The sequence below is a fragment of the Pan troglodytes genome, chromosome 8, assembly GCF_028858775.2.
Source record: "Pan troglodytes isolate AG18354 chromosome 8, NHGRI_mPanTro3-v2.0_pri, whole genome shotgun sequence".
Lineage (NCBI taxonomy): Eukaryota > Metazoa > Chordata > Mammalia > Primates > Hominidae > Pan > Pan troglodytes.
The window spans coordinates 83,472,485-83,497,739 of NC_072406.2; the positions used below are offsets into that span (position 1 = coordinate 83,472,485).

Below are 25,255 nucleotides of genomic sequence, written 5' to 3' on the forward strand. Positions count from 1 at the left end.
GGGTCCCTAACTTAGAAACACCCCCAGGCTTTAGGGACAGGCTTTACTGAGAGGCCACTCCTTGTTCGTAATTAGCGCCATCCACCCCCAGTCAGATCTGGAATGAGCAGAAGCCCTTTAAAGTAATTTGCTCTTTTAATATCACCCCTGTGATCTCATTTAATTTTCTCAACCAAACTTCATTCACAGAGGAAGCCAAAAGCACTCCACCAGCCCGGACTGAATTCTCACCCTTTCCAAACAGTGGCTCTGGACTTCTGCAAGCTCTGCTGAGATTTGTCTGGCCTCCAGCAGCTTGCATCCGAAGCCAAAGGGCTGTCTCTGTCCAACAACAAAAGGCAAGAGCATAGTGTAAAAGCTGTGGCTTTAAACATAGGCAAGCAGCTGCCACTGCCTGCTCTGAGCCCCCACGGTGGGGAGGAAATCGACTATGTATTGAGTCATACTCCCTGGCAGGCTCCGTGCTGGACATTTGTTCGGTTGGGCGGGGGCATGTTCTCAGTGATCCTTCTGTGAACCCTGTGAGATTGGTATGAGCACCCATTTTACAGATAAGGAAACTTATCTGTAAGCTCTGAGTTGCAATGACTTGTCAAGGTCCCTACCATAGCCCCTTCTTTGGAAGATCTCCAGGTGACATTGCACATGGAGCTGGGGCACTGCTGTCACAATGTCATACCCCAGAGGTGACCAGGTGAGTGGACGAGTACCCGCCACACCCCTATGCTGCTGCCACTCACACAGCCACTCCCAGCCCTGGCCCCAGCTCCTCCAGGAAGGGAGCCTCCCTCTGCTGAGCCAGCAGAGCTCTCAGGCCATTGGCAGCTGGGCTCAGGAGAGCCATGGTGATTTATAGCTGCCGCGTCTCCCCAGTGCCCTGCCTGGGCCCAGTGTACTTATGGACTAATGGAAGCTCGAATGGAGGGAGATAATTCTGCCAGGAGCTGGCTCCAGTGACAGGGGCAACCACCATTGCCTCAGGGCAAGGATAGGTTCAGGAACAGAGGGGACTTGGGCAGAGGCCAGAGACAGAGGCGCTGAAGGCTCTGAGAGCAGATGGAGCCCAGGTGGGGACTCGGGCGTGCAGAGGGTGGCACTTCCTGGCAGCCCAGTCCCCAGACTGGCTTCTCCAGGGCCCCCAGAAGGGAGCCAAGAGGTGGGCCAGGAGCCCAAGGCCCCAGATGCCTAGCAGCACACCTGCCTGTGCATTTGGTGTGTGGGTTTTGATATTCTTAGAACATCCAAGCTTCTCACCTAACCCCCTCAATGATAGATGGGGAAGCAGGGGCCCAGAAAGGGTCAGGGACTTGTCCAGGGTCACACAGCATGTTAGTTACTGAGCTGAGACAAGAGCCCTGGGATGTCACAAGAACACGGCAGCCGGTGTGGAGTGGAGAGGAAGACCTTGGGCAGGGTGGGCAGGAGGGTGAGCACAGAGCAGGGAAGGTGCAGGAAGACGACAGTCATGGTCAGGGATTAAAGAGGATGCTAAGGAGGAGGCTGGGACAGCCCCAACAGCGGGGCCCAGAGGAAGGGGTGCAGCAGCTGGCATCGACCCTCCTGGTAAGGGAGGGTTAAGGGGGACCTGGAAACCCACAGCCCCATTGGGTTCCCTCTGTGAGCCAGCAGGTGCTTCCTGGGGCTCTGCCGGGCCCTGAGGGGTGAGCACCCCCGGATCCCACCTAGCTCCTTTCCACTGATGTCCTCCAGCCAGCATGGCCCACCACTCAGCTCTCCTGAGCCTCTCTCTGTCTTCTTAAATGGGACCGTTATGCCTACCTCAAAGGGTAAGTGGGAGGTAAGTGAATAGGGAAGTTCAGGTTGAGAGAAAGCCGAAGGGAAGAAGAGACGCCCACCTCAGTTCAGATGTCTCAGGACCCCTGGCACCTCTCTTGCCCCCTTCCCCCTCCAGGCCCACCCAGGCGAGTCACATAGGTTGCTAGTCCCTCAGTGTATCCCATCTGTGAAATGGGCTCCCCTCCCAGCCCCTGGCAAGAAGGCATATCCCTGACTGGGTGGTGAGCTTCCTCCTGCATGCCAAGCCCACACAGCATCTTCGAGGAGCGCCTCGGTGGTGAGCTGCACCAGCCTGGACTGAATTCTCACCGTGGAGAGATGTACATGCCAGGTGCTCCTTGGAGGTGCTGTGTGGGTTTGGAAGATGTTTTCCATGGCTTGGGGCCCAGCAGCCATCTGGGGCCTGACAAGGAGTGAGGAAACAACCGCGCCTGTTGTAGGGCAAAGAGGAACCTCTGTCCCCTCCCTGGAATCACTGCAGGCTGTGGCCAGGTGTGCAGGGAACTCTTTCAGGTCATCTGGCTCAGTGGCTTCCACAAACACCTAGAATCCGTGCTATGCATAGGCACCTGCCTGTGCTAAAGCCGTTTGATATATGTGAGCTCCTGGAGGTAGGCCATGTTCTGATACCCTCTTTACAGGTGGGAAAACAGAGGCCAGAGGCTTGAAGTGCCATGCCCAAGAAACACGTGCTTTCACTGGGAACTGTTTTTGAGAGTTCACCTGATGCCAGGTGCACAGGAGCTAAGGCATTACTTATCCTCTAGGCTAGGGACTGTTAGCCCATTTTACAGGCGGAGAAACCAAGGCCAGGGAGACCAAATCACCTGCCTGAAGGCCCCACAGCTATTGATGCCGAGACTCTATCCTGCGGATGTTGGGCTCTTTCCACTGAGTAAGGTTCCCTCACTCTCTAGTGCCACATGGGGTGCCCTCAGCCTGGGCCAGGGCAGGGCAGATGCAGGGCCCCCCACTCCCCTCCTAGGATACAGGAATCTGTATTGCTTCAGGCTTGTCTCTGCCCACCTGCTGGCCAAGTCCAGGACAGAAAGAGAGGGCTCACAGATTGGGAGACTCTGGGCTGAAGACCTGGTGGTCTCAGCCATGTTTGTTTCTTGAGGGTTCCAAGACCACCTATTCCTACTCCAAGCCTAGCCGTGTAGCTCCTCCAGGAAGCCTGGCCCCTTCCTGAGCTGTGTGGCCAGCTCTCTATGCTTCTTCTGGAACCTCCACTCCAGAGCACCTGAGAGCAGCAGGACAAGCCGTGGCCTTGGGCAGCGTCCTTTCAGAGGAGGAAGGTCCAGAGAGGGGAAGAGACTTGTCCAAGGTCACACAGCTAGCGACATCCCAAGCAGCCCTGCTGGAGCTCTTCAGAGAAAGGACAGGAGGAGCCAAGGGTGAGCTTGGCCAAGCTGGCACCCACTTGCCTCCAGAGTCACCAAGGTCCCCACCCTGCCCCAACATTGCCTTTTCCCGAGGAGTTGATTCCCAGCCCAGCAGAGGAGCTGCCAGATGGGTAAAGACCCTCCTGCTGAAGAACTGAGCATCCCAATCCCCTCTTGTCCTCCCCGCCCAGTGGCCAGCCAGGTACTGCCCTGTCCAGGAGGCAGCTGACAGGCAACAGGGAAGAGCTGAGCCTCAGGGCAGGCAGCCCGTGTGAGGCCACGTGAGCCCAATGTCACCAGGGTCCCATCGGGTGAACTGGGATAGAATGGCCCAGCCTTTCCTCATGGGCAGGGTGGAGGGAGGTGAAGTATGGCCATTCATTAGAAAAGTAATGACTGGGCCGGGTGCAGTGGCTCACACCTATAATCCCAGCACTTTGGGAGGCCAAGGCAATAGGATTGCCTGAGGTCAGGAGTTCAAGACCAGCCTGGCCAACATGGCAAAACCCTTCTCTACTAAAAATACAAAAACTAGCCAGGCGTGGTGGTGCGTGCCTGTAATTCCAGCTACTCAGGAGGCTGAGGCAGGAGAATCATTTGAACCCGGGAGGCAGAGGTTGTAGTGAGCCGATATCATGCCACTGCCCTATAGCCTGGGTGATATAGGGAGACTCCATCTCAAAAAAAAAAAAAAAAAAGGAAAAGAGAAAAATAATAATGACTAATCTTGGACTTGGGCAGCCCTTCATAGTTTATGAAGCACTTCTGCATCCATAAGAGAATGTGTTCTGTTCACCCATTCAAAGACTAAGAAACCGAGGCTCAGAGAGGCAAAGTGGCTAGCCCAGTCACACAGCCAGTTAGACTGTGGGGAGGACTTCAGCCTACACAAGGTCAGCGTGAGTTTACTGAACGCTGCAGTCAGGCCCTGTGCTTGATACATTCACATACATGACTCTGTTTACCATAACGACAGCCCTGGGAGATTCCTGTGGATTGTCCCATTTTATAGAGGAGGAAATATAGACCCGTGACTTGCCCAGGCCCCACAGGGAGGGAGTGTGGAGTTCGGTAGCTCAGCCATAGCCAGGCTCAGCCAGGTCAGTGGGCGTGGGTCCCTGCCCAACTTGCTGAGGGTCTCAAGGGTGCATTCTGCCCACCTCCTGAGTTTGGGGTAGATAGCCGAGGGGACTGGATAGGGGCAGCTCGGAGTCTGCCCATCGTGGCTGTGGGAACACTGCCTGCTGGGGACAGTGCCTGGAACAGCACAGTTTGGGTTTAAGCTGGAGCCTCTAGGGGACAAACAAGCCAACTGCCAGGCAGGAGCTTCATCATGGTAGCTCCTGGTGGAGAGAGGTAGCGGGGCATGAAGCATCAGGAGCAGAGGCACTGATGCCCTCTCCTTCCTGTGGCCCAGCATGGGGGTGGCCACCGCTCTGGCCACTGCCCAAGGGGGTGGCTTCTCTGCTTTTGCCAGCTGTCTCCAGCCTGAGATCCAAAACTCAGCTTGAGAAACCACACCTGAGAAATCCAGCATTCCATTCCTTGCCAGGGGCCTCAGGATAGGGGAGGCAAGCAGGGGTGCTCGGGGACCGCCTTTCCCCACAACCCTAGGGAGGAGGTGGAGTGGGTGGAGGCGAGAGAGGCGGGCTGGGCCCGGGAGCACGGAGGCCTCTAATGGCACCGGGTGTGGCCCATAGTCCCGCTGGCTAGCTGCCTTGTTTCCTAATTAAAGCGCCCTTCTGAAAATGCCCTCCGGTCCAGGCCCAGCGCTGCTGGGTGAGGCAGGCACCTCCCAAAAAATCTCAGCAGCTTTCCTGTCTTCCCTGCAGGGCCTCTGGGCTCAGGGCCTTTGGTCATCTGGGGGAGGCTGGGGGGCATCAGGGCTATGTTCACCCTGTTATCGTCACTGTGCTCCCAGAAGCTGCTCTCTGCCATCCCATTGCTGAAGGCAGCAGGCCGTCCTCATTAAAGAGCCTCGGCAGCCAGGATCAAAGGCACTATTGAAGAGGCTCCTAAGAGCTGGGGGACGCCAGGGCCAGAAGACGGGAGGAGGAGGTAGCAAGGAGACTGAGTCACTGCAGGCCAATTGTGATGAGTGGGCAGTGGGTGGCTGGAGCCAGGTTTTCGGGCTGGGAGGAAAGCCCAGCCAAGAGGCCCAGGAAGGGGCGGGCAGGCAGCTGGGAGCCCTGCGGAGAGGTTGCTGCTGTTGCGCTGGGACACCTCCGCTGCTGAGCAAGCCTGCTCCCCCGCAGCCCTTACGAAAGCCACCTTCTGGTGAGGGCAGCAGAGCAGCCGGCTGGTTCGCTATTAGGGGCCAGCGTGGGAATGGGGAGAGGATGGGACCTTGAGTCCAAATCTTTCCATTCGGGAAGCCCATAATTGACAGGGCTGCACCGAGGGTGGCAAGCTGGCAGTACCTAGAGGCTGTCATTATGGAATAAGGGCCCCTCAGTTCTTTAGGCAAGTCACCCCAACTCTCTGGACCCTGTTTTTCCCTTGGGTTGAGTGAGGGTGAATAGGGATTAATCAGATGGGGAGGGGGTGGAATATCTTCATCACTTGATTGGTTGTGGCTGAGTATAGTCCTGTGCTGAGAAGGAGGCCTTGTCCAGATGTGCCACAATTTATTAGTGATGCTTGCCACAGCCTCAGGATTGGCCAGTTGGCCGTGCATTTGCCCCTAGACTAGATTGACTCTATAGCCCTTGCACACTCTAATATCCTGAGATTCTGAGGCTGACAAAGCCCAGGCTGGCATGCAAAAGACCTCCCAAATGCTGGCCCTGACTTCCCCAGAGGACATCCTTCCCTGAGACGTCAGTGGAAATCTGAGCCTCAATTTCTTCATCTTTCAAAGGGAGAGAAGGACTCAGCTGGACCTCTGACCTGCCTCGACCTGCAAAACACATCATTCTTAGTATTAACCGAGTCCTTCCTTGTGCCCCTCCTTGTGCCCAGTGCAGTGAGGGGTGCAAGATGGAGTGTACCTACACTCTAGAGTCTTGCCCTGTGCAGGCCTGGCTGGAGCCCTGCATCTGCCTCTTACTGGCTGTGTGACTGGGGGCAAGTTATTTTAAGCACTGAACCTTGGTTAGTAAAATAGGGGTAATGGTACCTGTCCACAGGGTTGCTGTGCCCATTTGAATACAACTACGTAAAGCCTGTGACCCCAGGCCTGGCACAGAACACCCAGCCCTTAGATGGGGGCTCTGACGGGAAGGGTTACAAGAGACGCCTCAGTTGACTTCTTTGCCTATTCTGACCTTGGCTTTGGATGGGAATTTGGACGGGGGTGGGATGGGGTAGGGGGGAGGTGGGAAGATAGTTTCAAAGCAACACAGGCCCAGACTGTTTGCTCTCAACTCTCCCAAGACCGCAGCCCCAGCCTGAGCTGGCTTCTCCATAAACTCCTGGTCCCTTCCTTTAACCAGCCCCATAAAAAGGGAGTGGGGCAGGAGGGAGTCTGGCTGTAGACTTTGTAATTTGGCTTGGAGGTGGCTCCTGTTCGTTCTAACCAGGCTGTAATTACGGCTGGCACCCAACACCCCCTCATTACCGGAGCCTGGAAGGAGGACTCTAATTATAGCATACTGGGTCCGGGCTGGAGTGGGTTGGGGGAGGGAGACCACAGTGGAGGCCTGTGTAGGCAGAGAGAGACTCTGAGCTGGCTGGGGGGATGGGGCAGGGCCAGGATTGTGGGGGGGGGGGGGGCTGTCCTTGGCTCCTCATTTGTCTTGCTTTCAGAGTCATCGTTGGGAGGGATGGGGCATAGATCGAATCCAGGCCACTTCCTTGGGGAGAACAGGACCCAGAGGAGCCCGCCTGGGAGACTCATTCATTCATGCACGAAGGATTTATTAAGCATCTACTGTGTGCCAGGCTGGCACTGGGTTACAGCAGTGGGTAAACAGGTGCCATCCAGCCGGAAATGATGTTCAAGGAGAAAGCACATTAAAGCCATCTTGCTGCTGGAAATATCTGAAGAAGTCCACATTGATGGCAAATGGCCACCATCATGAGCCTTGATTACCCTCTAGTCACCCCAGTCACTCCCCTGAACCCCCTGGGCCTCACTTGGCACAGCAGGGCCCCAGGACCCTCCCCCAGAACCCTGTCAGACTGTTGGCTGCCCACGCAGGTTAAATGTGTGGCTGTCACTGAGCCTCTGCCCTGGGACCACAGAGTCGATGGGGGCACAGACATTAAAGGAAATACACAAATAAGTATATAACTTGAAAAGGTAATGAGGGCAATAAGGAAAAGAGATGCCAGACGAAGAGCCAGGGCCCTGGTTTAGGTGGGAGTGGTGCAGTCAGGGCTCTCTGGGGAAGTGAACTTTAAGGTGATACCTGGAGAAGGAACAGGGTTTAGCCAGGTAGGGGTGGGAAGGCAGCATTCCAGGTGTCTCCATGGAGGCTTGCAGCCTGGGCATCCTACGTTCTGAGGTGTCCCCACACCGGGGTGGAGGCAGTGGGGTTTCTCCTGCATGTCATACAAAGAGCACTGGACTAAGTCTGTAGACTTGGTGCTCAGGCCCAGCTCTGCCAGGAACTGTGTGGCCTCAGGCTAGTCACACCCTCTGTGGGCCTCAGTTTCCTCATCTGTCCAAAGGGAGGCCCCTTCAGGCCACAAGCCCTCCCTCCCCAAGCCTGAGGTTTTGAGGAGTCCAGCAAGTTCTGTTCAAATGCCACTTTTCGGGATGCCCCTGATGACTGAAAGGCAGCCAGGGCACGGGGGAGGGGGCCAGAGAGCTCGAGCTGAGAGCTCCAGACATCCCATCCCCTTCTCTGAGTTATTAAGAGCCACCCGGAAGCAGACACAAAGAGAATTGTCCTGAGCTAGATAGAGTCAGCCCCCAGCCCCCAGCCGAGAACAATCAGAGAGGAAAACCAAGGCCATTTGTCCAACACGGAGTGCGGCAGTGACGGCAGCTGGGAAAATGCCGAGTATTTCTCAGCTAAAATTAGCCACCTACTAAACCTTTACATCAAGGGCAACCTGAAGCCTCTATTGTTTTGAACTTGGAATCCCAGAGGACTTGGGGGCAGGGCTTCTCAGGAGAAGCAAATGACCATCCCCTCTCCCAGGGGCTGGGCTAGCCAACACCAAGACAGTCCTTGAGCCACAGGGGTGCCCAGTAAGGTACCAGGGGACAAACGGACAGACAGGGAGGGAGTCTAGCTGCCCAAAGTCACCAAGCATTGGTGGCTGACACAGCTTCTGGTTGCCCCATTTGAGACATTCTTCCTTCACCAGTGATATTGATGTACTCTGAGCTAAATGGGTGGCAGGGAATGGGGAAGGTTGAACTAGAAGAAATTGCTGGAAATATAAGAAAATAACTCTTTATCCTTTCCAGAGGAAGCAGTCAGAATGGGCATCCCTATTTGCTAATGGTGGATAGTTCCTGCCATTGGGGTGGCAAACCTGGCTTAGAATCTTTCCTCTGCCACTTAGTAACTGTCTGACTTTGCACAACTTTAGATAAACAATAGAGATGGCTATTGATACCAACCTCATAAGATTGCTGCAACAATTAAATGAAATAATGTGGAAGATATAGGTATTAGCAATGGTAATAATAAAAACAAGAATGCCGCTTTTGTTCATTAAGTCTTTTTAACTTGCCCAGCACTCCTCTAAGCTCATTGCGTGTATTAACGTGTCTAATCCATGCTAGAAATACTATTACCCCATTCTGCAGAGAAGGAAATGGAGGCCCAGAGAGGCGAATTTGCAGGAACACAGGTGATGGCCATCATTTATTGTTATTGCCACACAGCAGGTCCTGATTCCAGCTCAGATAGCGAAAGCCTGGCACCATGCTGCTGTGTAATTCCTTCAGCTCCTTTTGAAAAGTCTCCAGCTGAATCATAGAAGTGTTAAGGAAAAGGAAGCTGACATATGTTAAGCACCATTATGTGCACTAAGCGTTTGATATTTCTGTCGGGAGGCAAGAGAGCATAGAGCCGTGTGTGGACTGGCGGCAGCACCTAGACATTTCTTAGAAATGTACATTCTCAAGGCCCACCCCACACCGACTGAATCAGAACCTGGGGGCAGGAGCCTGGGTTTTAGCGAGCACTCCAGGTGGTCCTGGTGCAGGCCATGGTTTGAGTACCACTGGCACCAAGGTTAAAGAGGATGGACTTGGCCGGGCGCCATGGCTCGTACCTGTAATCCCAGCACTTTGGGAAGCCGAAATAGGAGGATTGCTGGAGCCCAGGAGTTTGGGACCAGCCTGGGCAACATAGTGAGACCCCTGTCTCTCTAAAAAAAAAAAAAAAAAAAAGAGTATGGGCTTAAAGTCAAAGAGACCCAGATTCAAATGCTGACAACCCTGCTCTGTGACATTAGGCAAGTAACTTAATCTCCCTGTGCCTGCAAACTGGGGCTAATGATAAGAATACCTACCAGAAAGAGTTGCAGGGAGGGTTCAGTTAGATAATTATTCCAAGTACTTGGCGCAGAACCTGAGAGCTAGTTAGCACCGTAAATGGTAGCTGTTAACTCATTACCTGAATTACCTGCTAGCACTGAAGAGGTACTAAAGGGAAAGGTGGTTCTTTGTGGCCAGGGAAGCCGTTTAATCCCAGCTGGGGTGAAGCTTCCCCTCTAGGGCAACCTGGCGGGACTAGGGGCCCGGGTAACAGAGGTAACCCTTGCAGGCTGAGGGCATCAGGGGTGTCTGGGATGGACATTTCCTCCCCACCTGGCCTGCCCTGTCTAGCAGGGGCTCCCTGTCTTCCCTGAGCTTATGATGCCAACCAAAGAGACGCGTGAACTAAGAACTTTTCTCCGCCGCTTTCTCAGGGAAACCAGCTCTGAAAATGACGGTCTGGTGATGTGGCGATCCCCAGACCCTGGGCTCATGGGGGCCTCAGCTGCATGCTGTGGCCTGGAAGCTTCCAGGGACATGTCTTTGCTCTCTTCCCCTCCACCCGTGTGTTTTCAACGGTGATTGGAGGCCTCAGGGGAGCCGTGCGCTCCTCTTCCTCCCTAAGGAGAGGCTCTGGGCCAGCCGGGCAGCGAGCACAGTGGACGGGCTCCACCTTCCCTGTGCTTCCACTGCTTGGTAAGGGCCTGCCCAGCCTCTGGGAACCCCAGGCTCTTGGTGAGGCACCACCCCACCCTGACTGCTGGCTGTCCCCAGGTCCCCCATGCTGGCCACATGCCTTAGTGTGATGCCACACTTTCTTTCACACCTCTGGCCTCTAGCTATCTCTGTGAAGTGGGAATGGTGAAGGTGCACCTATTCTACAGAGAAACAAACCGAGGTCCCAGGAGCTAAGACTAGGGCCCAGAGTCACCCACTGAACTGGTGGCCCAAAAGTGTTCTGGTATTTCCTGTCACTAGGCCGTGCTTCTATCCTTTCTTTTTTCACCCCTACCTCATACTTCCTTATCCCTCCTCAAGAAATCCCTAGAAGGGAACTGACAAACTTAGTGCCTGACATGTACCAGGCTCATTTCATGAGATCCTGCAGCTGTGAGGGGAACCAGGCTCAGAGGCAGGGGGTGGTTCCCCCAGCAAATGGGGGCAGGATGGGATTGAAGCAGGTCCCACGCACTCCAGAGCGCCTTCTCCTTGGCTAACCTCCTGCAGGTTTTGGGCTTTTTGCTCCCCTTCACCCTCCCCGCTTCCTGGTGCCCCTCCTGGAGGAGCCCTCTCACGGTGTCCTCAGCTGGATGCCTGCCCTCTGGCCCTTGCACCCTCCCTCTGCTGCTCACTCAGAGGACATGGGGAGCGGGCCGAGCCCTGAGCCAAGGCGGCCCGGCGATTACATCAGCAGGTGCAAACAAGCAGGCGGGAGCAGGGACGCGCGTCCCTCGGGGCTGGAGATGGCACTCCATCCGCCCCACACGAGTCTGTTTCATTCCCTCCTTCTAGCTTGCATCAGCCTTTTGCAGCTCTGTGTCATCACAGAGTGGGCCAAGGCAGCAGCTGGGAGGCTGGGGCAGGGGTGGAGGTGAGGTGTGGGGCTCGCCGGGACCCTGGCAGCCTGGAAGGTCCACTCACTGTTTTTTCCTGAGAATGGAGTACAATATTCCCCCCTTACTCGAGGTCTCCCTGTCCACAGTTTCAGTTACCCATGGCCAACTGTGACACCAAAATATTAAACAGAACATTCCAGAAATCAGCAGTTCACACATTTTAAATTGTGTGTGATTCTGAGTAGCATGATGGAATCTCCCACTGTCTCACTCCATCCTGCCCAGGATGTGAACCATCCCTTTGTCCAGGGTGTCCACACTGTATACACCATCCGTCACTTAGTCACTCAGTGGCTGTCTCCATGATCAGATCGAAAAAAAAAATCATCTGTCTAGAGCTTGGTACTATTCAAGTTTTCAGGCATCCACGGGGGATCTTGGAACGTATCCCCCACAGATACGGGGACTCCTGTTATAGAAATTAGCTAGTGCATAGGGCTGCCCAGCTGGCAAAATATTTTTGTACTTCTGACTTTGGTGTTTCCAACAGCCCTGTCAGTCAAAGCAAGTAAAAGTGGTCCCATTTCCCAGAAAGGAAAATTGAGGCCCAGAGGGAAGTGGCTGCCCAGGGGTTGTCTTGTGAGTCACTGACAGCACCAACGCATTTCACCTCAAGGAGCGCATGGGATTATAAGAGCCTGGAGATTGAAAAATCCCTATAGTCATCAAGTTGGAAGTAGTTAAAGCCTGCTTCCTAGAGAAAGTGAGCTGGTTCCTTGGCCGAGGAGGAGACAGCTACTGAAAGAGCTATGGAGTGATTTCTGCACTGATGGTGGGTGGGCAGGCAAAGGGACCATTACATGGCTATGGGGGTAGGCTGGAGGCAGACTGGGCACTGGTCTAAGAAGTCTCGATGTCTGGATTCTTAACCTTGAAACTTTGCTGTGAGCTTCCCACTTGTGGAACTGAAGCTTGGTTATTGCTCTCTGAGCCTCACCACAGGCATGGTCAAGAGGAGGCCCCCAGGAAGTGTTTGATGAATGAGTGAATGAATGAATGAATGAATGGGAGTGAGTGCTTGCTCACCATCTGCCTCCCTTGAAGTGCATCTGTGCAGCCACACTGGCCTTCCCCTTGGCCAGTGCCACCTGTCTCCCCATATCTCACCAGCTGACAACTCAGCTGCTCACCCAAACCCAGGGCCGGGGTCTTTCCCAGCACTGGGACCAGAGAGGCAAACACAGGAACCATGGCCTGCATGCCAGGATGCCCACATTCCAGTCCTGGCTTGGCCTCCTAACTGCTGTGTGATCTGAGGCAAGTTACTACTCCTCTGAGGTCCCCAGGATGTTCCTGGGACTCTGAGTCTACAAGGCCTGCCCTCCCCGGGGCCCATGGAACCTGAGCCCCAGTCCTGCCTTGGGAATGGAGGCCAGAGATGGCTGCCTTCCTCCCTCACCCCTGGGGACTGAGCAGGAATCCAAGTGGCTTCCACATTCAGAAAAATCCAAGGGGAAACCCCTACCCAGTTCCAAGGACCCCTTCTATTCACCCCTATACTGCCAGGGGCTCTTTCTCCCTCTCCTCATGGCACCATCTCTACCTCTGTTTATCTCGCCCATTTGCCCTCTCCTTCTCATGCCCATTTCACAGATTGGCAAAGGCCAGAGTCTGGCCACTCCTTTTTCTCTGTCCCTTCTGTGACTTCTTTTATGCCAGTGTGATGCCAAGATAGGAGTGACGCTGCAGCCACAGACTGTTTGTTTGCCCTTGCACAAGTCATTGCCCCTGTCTGGCCTCAGGGTCCCCAGCTGGAGATGAAGGGTCCCCAGCTGGAGGTGAAGGGTCCCCGACTGGAGGTGAAGGGCTTGGATGCAGTTTTGAAGGCACCATAGTCCAGGATCTGAGCTGCCTCCTGGTGGTGGTGCTGACAGCAGGCAACAGGCAAGGACTGCAGCAGTTTTTCCACTTGGAAATGTGTTTGGCAGTTGCCTCCCCTTTGCAAGGAAGGGTTGTTCGGTTCTAGAGCGTGGCGCTGAGGGAGACGGGGGAAATTTGTGTGCCCTGGGTGCTCTAAGAACAGCCTTAACCCTGGGCTTTCAGGGCGGCATGGGGATGTAAGCACTGTCCTGTCTGGCCTCGTCCGGGCAGCCCCTAGACCCAAGACTGTACCAAGGCATTTTGGACTTTTCTGGGAGAAAGTGACAGGACACTGGGCATCTTCCTGCCCAGAACCCAAACACACAGCCAACTTGACAGCATTGCCAGGCTCACTCCCCGTGCCAACTCTGCGTCCTTCAGCTCCTCCAGCAACCTGAAACGCGTGGCAGGAGCAGGCAGCCCAGCTGGCCCTCACCCGTCTGACACGTGTGACCGTGCGGGGGCTGGTGGGGGGAGACGGAGAGAGATGCCCAGCGTGTTCTGCTTATGATTCAAAAGTCCTCAGTCAATAGCCTTTAAGGGAAAGCACGGGATATGCAACTTACGTGGTGAGACCAGATTTAGGTAACTAAATATTCATGCATCTAAAAAAGTCAGAGAGGATCAACATCCAGTGTAACTCAGCTGGGGTGGGAATGGGGCGGCTTTTATTTTCATCTTTTTTTTTTCTAGATTGTATACAGTGAGGCTACTACCTTTGTAATCAGAATAAACCCAAAAACCTGTTTCGAATTAAATAAAGGAGTTTAGAAAAATGAAGTCCCCCCCCCCCAACTTCTCCTTTCCTGGGTGTCTGGTGCGCAGTTTCTGTTTCTGGCTCTGCTGCTCAGGTGCTGTGTGATCTGGAGCCAGACCACACCCTCTCTGGTCTCCATCCTTGAGGGCAGTGATTAGATGGTCTGTGAAGTTCCATCAGTTAGTGGAGTCCTGCAGCATGGAATTTCCCAAGGGATGGGCTCCTGTAGCCCAGGTCAGCCCTCCTACCCGCTCCTGCTGCCCAAACCCCCTCTGACTGCTCCCTCCCCCTCCACCTGCCACCCCAGTGCTTGTCCTGTGTCCTCAGTGGGCCCATCTACACCGCAAACAAGATTCCCAGGCCCTCGAGGAACTTGCCTTCCAGAAAGGCAAGTTCCTTTCTGTCCAGAAACAGACAGCAAGCTTACAAACACATACACAAAGCAGGTCATTCCAGAGGGAGGTGAGCCTGCCAAGAGAAAAAAATGGCACTGGGGAGATAGCACAGGGAGGAAAGACAATGGTGCATTTTCACTGGGTGGTCAGGGAAGGCCTCACTGGAGAGGTGGCATTTGAGCTGGGATCTCAATGACAAAGAGTCAGCCAAGAGAATATGTGTCTGTGGGAGGGGTTGGGGGAGGCGCTCCAAAAGAAGAGACCAGCAGAGGCGCTGAGGCTGGAACAAGCAAGGCATGTCCCAGGAAAACACGCCTGGTGGGGCTTGGAGCACAGTGAAAGATAGGTGAGTTGGCCGGGTGCAGCGGCTCACGCCTGTAATCCCAGCACTTTGGGAAGCCGAGGCAGGTGGATCACCTGAGGTCAGGAGTTCGAGACCAGCCTGGGCAACATGGTGAAACCCCGTGTCTACTAAAGACACAAAAATTAGCTGGGCGTGGTGGTATGTGCCTGTAATCTCAGATACTTGGGAGGCTGAGGCAGGAGAACCCGGGAGGCGGAGGTTGCAGTGAGCTGAGATCCTGCTGCTGCACTCCAGCCTGGGTGACAGAATGAGACACTGCGGAAGGAAGGAAGGGAGGGAGGGAGGGAGGAAGGGAGGGTGGGAGGCAGGGAGGGAGGGAGGGAAGACTGGTGAGTCCATGAAGTTAGAGGGTTCTGGGTAGCTTAGGACTTTCTCCAGGGTCACAGAGAAGCCGCAGGAGGCTGTACACCACTAGAGGGCAGGGTTTCTCTCTTATGAGATCACTCTGGTGTTAAGAGGAAAGTGGATTTTAGGGGCAAAAGGAAAGGTAGGGAGCCCAGAGAGAGGAAGGGTCCAGGCGGGAAGACCTGGGCTTGGAGACTGCAGCGGTTGGTGGGGGTGGTCATGCAGTGTGAGGCACATCTTCCAGGTTCATCTGGCAGCACCAGGTCCCTCCAGCAGCACGGACTGAAAGTGAGGTGAAGGAAAGGGAGCCACCAGGCACCCTCCCAGGTGGGACCTGAACAACTGGGTGCTTGGCGGAGTCTAAGATTGCAGCTCAAACTCACCCCATGCCAACCCTGGGTCAGGGAGAGGTGACCTATAAAATAGCAGGTCTGAGTCACAGGTGGGGAGCCTGCCATTGCCTTAGGGGGACAGCAGCATTAACATAGGCCCACCCTGAGAAAGGCGCTGCGGTCCCAGCCTGGGTGGGGCTCTCAGGGTGTCCCCAGAGATAGCTGTGGATGTAACCTGGCTGGGCATGTGTGGGCCTGTTGGTGTGAGCGTGTGTGTCTGAGGGGGCTCGCCACCTGTCACTGAGTGGGGGGCCAGGCTGGCCCCAGGCCTTACTCCTGGATCTCGGTTTGGGAGGGGCAGGTCCACAGAGCAAGGGAAGCCAAGTGCTGGAGTCAGGAAGCTGAGACCCCGTCCCCTCCAGCAAGCTAGGGAGCTCCTGAGAGGACAGAACAATAGCTGTCCCTGCTGGGTTTTGGTGGCTGTGACCTCGAACACGCCCTTTCACTCTTCTGCCTCGTTTTCGCATCTGTAAAATGGAACAGCTTCGCAGGTCATTGTGTTGACAATAATGTGCACTGTCTCGTTGGAACACACAGGATTTTCAGTGCCAGGTGGTGGGAATATGCTTATTATCTGCAGGAGCATGGATGAAAGGGTTTTGAGCTCTTGTCTGGGAAAAGAAGGGGAAACAGAATATCCCCTCCTCAGGGCCCAGGCCTCCATCACAGTGACCCCATCGGACCTGAAACTTGGAAAAGGAACCAAAAATTAGCCCCAAGACTGAGCCAAAGGAGCCCAAAGCCAGAGGAAGGGTCTGGAGGGAGGGCCTTGGGGGTGGAAGTCAGGGTGGCCAGTGACCCAGTGACTCTAGTGCCCTTTCCAGCTCTGTAAGCAGTGTGGCCCCCATAGCCAGGCCCGGGCTCATCCCAGCACTGCACCTGCCCTGGGGCCTCGACCCCAGCCTCCCATCCACTACTTCACCTGCCTCACAGTCCTTCGAGGGAGACGTTTCACAGGAGCAGATGGACACCCCCTTCAGGATGCAGGCCCCTGCCCCAGCTGGCCACCTTGGCGAAGCCACTTCCTGTGACAGCAGAGGAAGTGATGTCAGGGCACAGATGGGTGCAGAGGGTGTGGGAAAAGGGCTGCGTGAGGAGCCACCTTTGTTAGGAATGACTTGGCGTCCCCCGAGCCCGCCAGCCCCCATTTGTCATCGGTAACGGCCATTGTGACCGCCTCCGAGGGGGGCCCCTGCTGAACCCCACAGCCGCAAGGAGCCAGGGCCAGATGGAGGAAGGGCTTTGTGTCCAGAGAGGGGTCCATCCATGTGAGGTTGTGTGTTTTTAAAACATAATAATAAATTGGCTCCTCTCCCCCAACTCTCCCCACTCCCCACTGAGCACATCAGCCACGCAGTGAATGGGAGAGATTTTCCATGCAGTGGGAGGTCAAGTCTGGGGAGAATTAGCCGGTGTCCAGGGGCTAGAGAAAGACTGTGATTGCTGATGATAAATGTGCCCAGTGTGGGGCGTTTCTCTGTCCTCACCTCCCGCCTGACTCCTCCCCTCCCTGTCCTGAGCCAGTCAGCCCTGGAGACACACAGCCCTGCTTGGCTACAGATGCCCACCCCTGGTGGAAGCCTGGGGGTCCCAGGCCTGTGGACAAAAGCCAGCGGTGGGGGTTTCAAGGCCTTCCCTACCAGACCACAGCAGCCTCCCTCTGAGGTCTCCACCCTGGGCAACAGGGCTGACCGGAAGTGGACCCGGCTGAGATGGATAGCAGGAATTTCCATCCCAGGCATGGGAATTACAGAGCCCAAGCCTTCACCCACAACCCTGCCATGGCTGTGCTGTCTTTCTGGGCCCCCTGTCCCTCCTCAGTCCTGAATCAGCAACTGGGCTCTGGTCCAGCTTGGCTGTTAATTTGCTGTGTGGTGTTGCATTAGTCACTTCCCCTCTCTGATCCGGTAGAACGCGGGGCTCCAAGGGCTCCAGGCTCTCTGAACGTTGACTTTCTGTGTCTGGTCTACTTGGGCTCAGATGGTGCCAGGCCAAGGAAACAGTCTGTGGGGCTTCTGACCTCCCACACACAGTTCAGCTAGAGAACAGCTCCTGCCTGCTGCCACTCCCAGGCACGTGCACTGCCTGTTTGTTTGTTTGTTTGTTTGTTTGTTTGTTTGTTTGTTTTGAGATGGAGTCTTGCTCCATTGCCCAGGCTGGAATGCAATAGTGAGATCTCACTCACTGCAACTTCCACCTCCCAGGTTTAAGCAATTCTTGTGCCTCAGCCCCCCGAGTAGCTGGGATTACAGGCATCTGCCACCACACCCAGCTAATTTTTGTATTTTTAGTAGAGACAGGCTTTCGCCATGTTATCCAGGCTTGTCTCGAACTCCTGACCTCAGGTGATCCGCCCGCCTTGGCCTTCCAAAGTGCTGGGATTATAGGCATGAGCCGCCGCGCCCGGCCCACAGTGCTTGTTAAGAAAGATATTTGCATCAGTTTTCTCAGTTGACCTTTCACAGCAATACCCCAAAGTTGACAGAGCAGGAACTGCTAGTCACTTCTTTATAGATGGGGAAACTGAGGCTCTGAGAGGTCAAACAACCTCCCAAGGTCTCACAGTGCAGGGTGAGGCTTGGAACCAGGACTGCTGGCTCTTGGGTCAGCCTGGGCCCAGGCTCAGAGTCATGGTAAGGGCCACAGCACTCCTCTGGCTTCTCCTAGGGACAGTGACAATCTCCCTCTCAGGAATGTTGGAGCCACCCCCTCCTCTGAGAACACCCTCTGAGAGGTACAGTGTCTTTACATTTGTCCTGAAGTCATTCGTTCGCCTCCTGGGCCCTCACTCCTGCTCATCCAGGTGAGTCAGATTCTGACACCTCTTATACAAGCCTGTGTCTCCACAGCAGGCACTGCACAGGCCCAGCCCCTGGGAAGAAGCCTACAGACGGGCACAGGGCCTGCTGTCGGACAAGCTCCACTCCACTCCTAGATGGGCGCCCTGTCGCCCATGGGGGACACCAGGAAGAGCATAGTGTGTTCTCTGCCCTCCAGGAGCAGCCACCAAAACTGCAAAGGAGGCTTTGAGCTGTCTGACTCAAAACAGACTTGCCAGAAGCAGGAAGGTGCCCTCTAGACCCTAGCCTGGTCACCTCACCCTCCTGCATTTTAAATGGGTGGGTGACATGAGGAACTTGTCCATAAGGAAGCCAGCATGGAGGTGAGAGGTGTAAAACTGTGTCTTCTAGAGAATATTTGGATAAGACAGACTGGGGGACCAGGCTGCAACCTCCAGACTGGGAAGTGCACTGTTTAGTTAGAAGTGTGCTGTTTAGTTAGTTTAGAAGTTAGAATTCTAGGCTGGGTGCGGTGGCTCATGCCTGTAATCCCAGCACTTTGGGAGGCCAAGGCAGTTGGATCATGAGATCAGGAGTTCAAGACCAGCCTGGCCAAGATAGTGAAACCCTGTCTCTACTAAAAATACAAAAATTAGCCAGTTGTGGTGGCGGGTGCCTGTAATCCCAGCTACTCAGGGGGCTGAGGCAGAGAGTTGCTTGAACCCGGGAGGCGGAGGTTGCAGTGAGCCGAGATTGCACCACTGCGCTCCAGCTGGGCCACAGAGCGAGACTCTGTCTCAAAAAATAAAATAAAATAAAATAAAATAGAAATTAGAAGTCTAGCAATGGCTGAATCTCAAATTGCAGCTGTGAGTAAGGAAGGCTTTTCTAACTATTAGGTCTGTCCGAAGAAGAACCTGGCTGAGAAAAGCAGTGATGAATTCCCCATCCCCACAGGTATGTGAGTCAAGGTTGGCTAAGGAGTTGATGGGAGACGTTGGATGAGATGGCCCTTTAAGTAACTTCTATAGAGACTTCATAAAGAGGTCTCATATAGAGACCTCATAAAGAGACCTCATAAAGAGGCAGGTAAAGGCAAATTAGAGGTGAGAGTTTGGATGGCACACCTCGGAGGTCCCATCCAGAGGTGCTGGTGGTCATTTTGATCTAAGGCCTGGGATGGGTGGGCTGGAGCATGGTTAGGTGAGCCCAACAGTGTTTCCTCCTCCTCCTTCCCTGGGTTCTACCTACGCTCTGCTTTAGGACCACCGTATAGCAATGGCAAGGAAAGTGACCCTAATTTAAGCAAATTTGCTTTCTGAAGAAAAAAATTTACTCAACAGGACATTTTCACACATGAACAGATTCCCCATAAGGGATCTTTAAACCTCAAAGTGTTAGAAGCAGAGGAGGGCTTGAGAGACTGACTTGGCCAACCTCCTCATTTTACAGACAGAAACTCCAGGGCCTGGGAGAGAATGGCCACACGGCAATGCCAGTCCCCAGCTGGGATGCAAACCCAGGGCCTCTGCCTCCAGCGATCTTTCGTGTCCTTCATTTGACTGTCTTGTCTTACATCTGTGCAGGGATGTGTCTTCTTTCATAGCTTCTTGGCGGGATATCTGGACCATTCTTGGATGCAGCTTTAAAGGCAGGCTGCACTTTTGCAATTTAGGCCCAAACGAGTTCTACTATTGGGAAAAAACACTTTATGTGGGAATTTTCCTGCCAGCGGGAAACCCAGATCCGGCCTGGCTGAGGCAAGGACTTCTAGGGGAGCCTGTCTTAGATGTGGTTCCTCTGTAGAGATGGAGCAGCAGGAAGTCCTGCAGAGAGGCCAGGGAGGCAGGGCTGAGAGACATGGCTCAAGCCTTGCTTCCTGCCATCGACCAGGTGACCCTTCATGTCCCTTGTTGCCCCACGTTTTCATTTGTAAAATGGGAAGAATTGCAAGGAGTAGCACATAGTAGACCTAAATGCCCATTTCCAGTTCAGCAGAGCTCGGAGACAGATTCTAGTATCAGATCACCTGAATTTGCCCCCTAGTGGTGCCACTTACTAGCTTTATAGCTCTATGCCAGTCACTTAAACACTTTTGGTCTCAGTTTCCTCATCTGCACTGTGGGGATAATAATCATATCCAACTCATAGGCTTGTGGTTCCCAAACTATGTGCCAAGTTATCCCAGGGTTCATCAGCACACTCACAGGGAAGCTGTGGGATATTTTTAATGTGGGAGACACAGTAATACTAGACAGCTGTCAGACACTGCACCAACAAGTAGCTCCAGGTAGCTCAGTTTCAGCATCATATCACTCTGTTTTCCTTTATTTGGCACCATATCTTTGCAAAGCTGGGATTGTGGCACTTGAGTAACCCATGACAAACAGTAAGAGTAGTGGTGTCCGCTTGGATTCCAAAGTTTGAGAAGTTGTGCAGTGCCCGACAGGTGCACACATCCCCGTTCGTAAGTCTTTGTGGCTATTAGGAATGGGATAAAAATATATTTTTTCTTTCAATTTATCCTAAGATTTTAGGTATAAATATTTACAAAGCTGTTTGGATCTAATTACCTAATACATTCCTATTAGGGACTTCTTTTTGGCCTTGGGATAGCTTAAAAAAAATTACTGAGGCACTAAAAATCAAAACGTTTGTGCATCTCTGTCTAGGGTTATTGTGGAGCTCATTGAGTTCATATGAACCACCCTCTGAGCGGCGCCTGGCAGGGTAAGCATCCAGGAACCCCGAGACCCCATTATTCTCCCACCCAGCTGGTATCCGTGCAGCCTGGCCATAGGTCGCTCTCATCTAGCCCACCTTTCAAGCCTTCCTCAGTCACTGGGGCCCAAGCCAGGGCCAAGGAGAAGTGAGGGCTCTCATTGTTTTGGAAACAGAGTCTCACTTTGTCTCCCAGGCTGGAGTGCAGTGGTGCGATCTCCACTCACTGCAACCTCCGCCTCTCGGGTTCAAGCAGTTCTCCCACCTCAGCCTCCCGAGTAGCTGGGATTAGAGGTGCACACCACCATGCCCGGCTAATTTTTGTATTTTTAGTAGAGATGGGGTTCCACCACGATGGCCTGGCTGGTCTCGAGCTCCTGAGCTCAGGCAGTCCACCCACCTCGGCCTCCCAAAATGCTGGGATTACAGGCGTGAGCCACTGCGCCTGGCCTACTCCCTTACTGAAGTTGCATTCACTGTGCACCTGCTGTGTGCTGGCCAGCAGAGTCCACTAATGGTCCCTCCAGGCAGGAACCTCAGGTGGGTCTCTCATTCTTCCTTATGTCCTGGCAGTGTCTGCCTCCAGGACACCTAGGGTATAGGGACACAGCAAGAGGGCAACAGCTACATCAAGAGCCATCCGGTGCTGCTGCAACAGAGAGGCACAGAGGGGACACTTGGCCTGCGCCCCTGCCAAGGCCAGAGCTGAATCTTTGCACCAGGGCTGAGAGGAGGGGCGGGGTAGGAAGAGTGGGGCGGTGGGGCTGCCAGACGCAGGGCCTGCTGCACTAATGGATGTCTAATGTTTGCTTTCCTCAGTCATGTCTGCACCCACTTAATAAATGGTCTGCATTAGAGTTATAAAACAAAGTCATAATACAGCCTGCAGTGCTGCAGAGCACAGAGGCAGCTGTCACCCCGGGGCTGGGGGTGGTGCGGTTAGAAGATGGGGGCAGGCACGTGACATGCACCCATGGGCCCCCATGCCCCTTCTCCTGTGGCCATGACCTACCCCCAGAGGGAGGCTCAATCCTGCCATTTCAAAGATGAGCTGCCTGAGGCCAGCAAGGGGCTGGTTCAGACCCGGGGGCCTCTTGAGTCTGAAGGCAGAGCTCTGTCCCACACCCCTCAGGGCTGAGACGGAGACAAGATGCTGGTGGTGGGTGGTGGGCATGGAGCCTGGCAGGTTCTCTGCTGCCCAGATGCCCTCCTGGCTCCATCCTGCTATCTCAGAGCTGTCTGGCCTGGCAGGGAGGCCTCAGTGGCCATCTCAGGGCATGCACAGCAACCAGCTCTCAGGCCACTGAAAGCCAATGTTCAGCTCCCTGGGTTGTGATCAAGTCACTGTGTCATCTCCTCATCAAATCCCCAAGCAGCCCTAGGGGGCTACCAGTTTGCCTATAGTGAATGTATCCCTGTACCTGGCAGTGGGAAGCAGGTGTCAGGGAGCCCTGGCCTGGCCTCAGGAATCTGCCTTGCTCTTCCCACATTAGCTACCCACTCACCGGGTGGCCTCGGGCAAGTCATGGGAACCATCTGAATGGTCTTCAGTTTCCTCTGCTTTGAAATGAGGACATTTCCAGCCTTGCAGGTCCCTTGATGAGAGAGCCCTGTGGACTGTGGAGTTCTGGCCCTGTCAGGGTGCTATTAGGATTCCTGGGTGTGGAGACACCTACACCATTACAGAGCTACGTAGATCAATGATAGGTGGTGTGGAGTCTGGGGCAACAGCCCAAACGCTGAAGTCTTTTCTCAGGTTCAAACTTTTGATCTGCCTCTTGTTAGCTGTATGACCTTGGACAAGTTGCTTAACCTCCCTGAGCCTCCCATTTACCCATCTCTAAAATGGGGTCTAATAGAACATACCTTACAGGGTTGGTGCCAGAATTCGATAAGTTAACAATTTAAATTCCTGCAAACATAGCACCTGATGCTGGGTGAGCCTTAGTTGTTCATTCGATGCAGCAACATGTACCTACTGTGTGCCAGGCCCCGCCTAGGTGTTCATGCATGTTTATCTCATCCTCAGAGCAGCCCAGAGACGGGGTAAGGGTGTCCACCTCTTGTGCTCATCAGACATAACGAGGTAGGAGTTAAGGTTCTCTCCCTGGGCCCTACAGAACATGCTGGATGGAGCTGGAGTCATGTGTCATCTTGTTAGCTACCCCACCCCCACCGCCCATACACACACTGCCCAGGGCCTAGGCCCCAAGCCAGTGATAGTTCATGCATTTTCTCCTAAGCTCCCCAGTCTCAGCATGGTCTCCTGGTCCACAAAGAGAAAGCATAGTCAGACATTCTGTTCTTGGAAAACCAGGTGTCCCCTTGGCCCCTCTGACTGTAGGGGGGACTCCCTAGGGCCAGATGTGGCCTCCTAGACCAGAGAACAAGTGCACGATCCCAGTGGCCACACAGGCCTCCCGGGACACCACCCTCTCCCCTCCCTCTGCTGTAGGTGGGGCCTCTAGCTGGAGGGGCTGGGCGGCCATGCGCCACCCCACAGCTTCATTCACTGTGTCCTCTGGGCAGTTAGCAGAAGAGGACAAGCCCCCAACGGCTTGTGCCCAGCCACCTGATCATTTGGCATTTGGCACTGGAAAATTCGTTTTTCTAGGTGGATTGTAAACCAGCAGGTCAATGGCCTGGTTTCCCCCGCTTCTGGGCACTGGCGGTGGCCACACCCCCCTTCCTGTTTGTCTCACCTCCTGAGGTGCAGTTCTTTCCAGGGAGACGGTGGGCCAGGATTTCCATCTGGCCCCCTTTGTGGGAGGAGACTGCCACAGGCACAGCCCCCGTCTGCTCTGAAGTCTCCTCATCTGCTGTGCTGAGGGCTGGATCTGGCTGGGGTGGGGGTTGGGAAGAAGAGGCCAAGGGATGGGTGAGAGCCACAGACCATGGGAGGTGAGCTCTGTGGGGAAGCTTCTGGAAGGAGGGCTTCCCCTGGGGGAGGAGACCTGCAGGGGGCTGAGCACCGTGGAGTCCAGGCCTGCTTCAGCCGGCTCGTCCCACCCCTGCCCCGCAGCCCTGGCTCCTGTCCCGCTTGCCAGCCTGGCAGGGGCTGCAAAGGGCAGCTGTGACTCCAGGGCAGAGCTGGCCTGGTTTGAGCTCCAGCCCCGTTTCCAGCCCATTGCATCTGGTGGCGTCACCATGAGGAACTGGATAGAAGCCGGGCAGGGACAGTGGAGCAGATGCTGTGGTGGGGCCCAAGGGGTGTCCTCACCCAGACAGATCGCCTCCCCTCCCGGGACCTCCTTGGCCTCTCTGTCTATAATGAAGTACAGTCACACAGCATTGCAGAGTGGGAACTGGCTCTTTATAAAGCCCAGCCTCTTAAAAGCAGGGCAAGATGGGAAACTGAGGCCGCAGGAGTGCCAGACTTGACCCCGGTTGCAGATTACGTCCCCAGGAGGGCTCTGGCTGCCCCACCTCTGCCTCCCCTGTCCTCTTCGTCTGCGGTGGGCCCCCGGGGTGGGTGAGGTGTGCCACAGGGCCCTCCCAGCACACAGCCTCATGGAGGTCTCCACTCACTCTGCAGGCACTGATTCTGGCAGCGAGGTGCTCCCTGACTCCTTCCCGTCAGCGCCGGCAGAGCCGCTGCCCTACTTCCTGCAGGAGCCGCAGGACGCCTACATTGTGAAGAACAAGCCTGTGGAGCTCCGCTGCCGCGCCTTCCCCGCCACGCAGATCTACTTCAAGTGCAACGGCGAGTGGGTCAGCCAGAACGACCACGTCACACAGGAAGGCCTGGATGAGGCCACCGGTGAGCCCACCCCACTTGCCTGGGCACCCCAGGACACCCCAGGCCCAGAGGCACAGGCCTAGCTCCATGTGAGACTTCACACAGCCATGGTGCCCCCTTGGATTAGCATTTCCCCAAGTGCTGGCCACGTGTCCCAGCCTGACTTTGGGACCATCTCCACTGCATTGGACAGCACCGAGTGCCCTGTGAGCCCTCACTCCCTTTTCCACTTTCCATCCTTCTGCTTCTGTTAGGGAGCAAGTTCCCGTCAGGTGGGGGTTCTTGAGCCCTCCCAAACACCTGCTAATCTCCCTGTTTAACAAAGAGGGCAGGTCTCTGCCTCACAGCCCTGGCACCCCACAGCACCGACCCAGAATTCAATGCAATCGTTATTTTTACAGTTCCCTTCTGTTTGTGGAAAGTGATACTGGTTTCCATTCACAATAATGATATGGCATTTCCTGTGTTGAAATAAATTGTTTTAGGTTAAAAAGAAAAAGTTGATAGTATTAAGTAAATAACCATCCAAGTGGTGCTGGGATGTAGACCAAATCTGGAGGGAAAGAGGAGAGCAGCCGAAACTGGGAAACTCGAGGAAGCATGGGGTCCCTTCCTTCTCGGATATGTGGGGAGCTCTCGGTACTCCCAGAGGAGGAGGCAGAGCCCTGGGGCTCCCCACATCTCCCAGAACTGGGCCTGCCCCCAGGATGCCCTCGAGTCTA

General features: G+C 54.7%; 1 protein-coding gene across 2 annotated transcripts in view; it reads left to right on the forward strand.

Moving 5' to 3' along the window:
• UNC5B (unc-5 netrin receptor B) overlaps positions 1 to 25,255 on the forward strand; it is a 90,224-nt gene that overhangs the window by 42,983 nt on the left and 21,986 nt on the right. For both annotated transcript variants that reach the window (XM_016918506.4, XM_016918507.4), the window contains exon 2: positions 24,330 to 24,554. In XM_016918506.4, the coding sequence (XP_016773995.4) occupies positions 24,330 to 24,554 (225 nt within the window). The remainder of the gene's footprint in view (positions 1 to 24,329; positions 24,555 to 25,255) is intronic.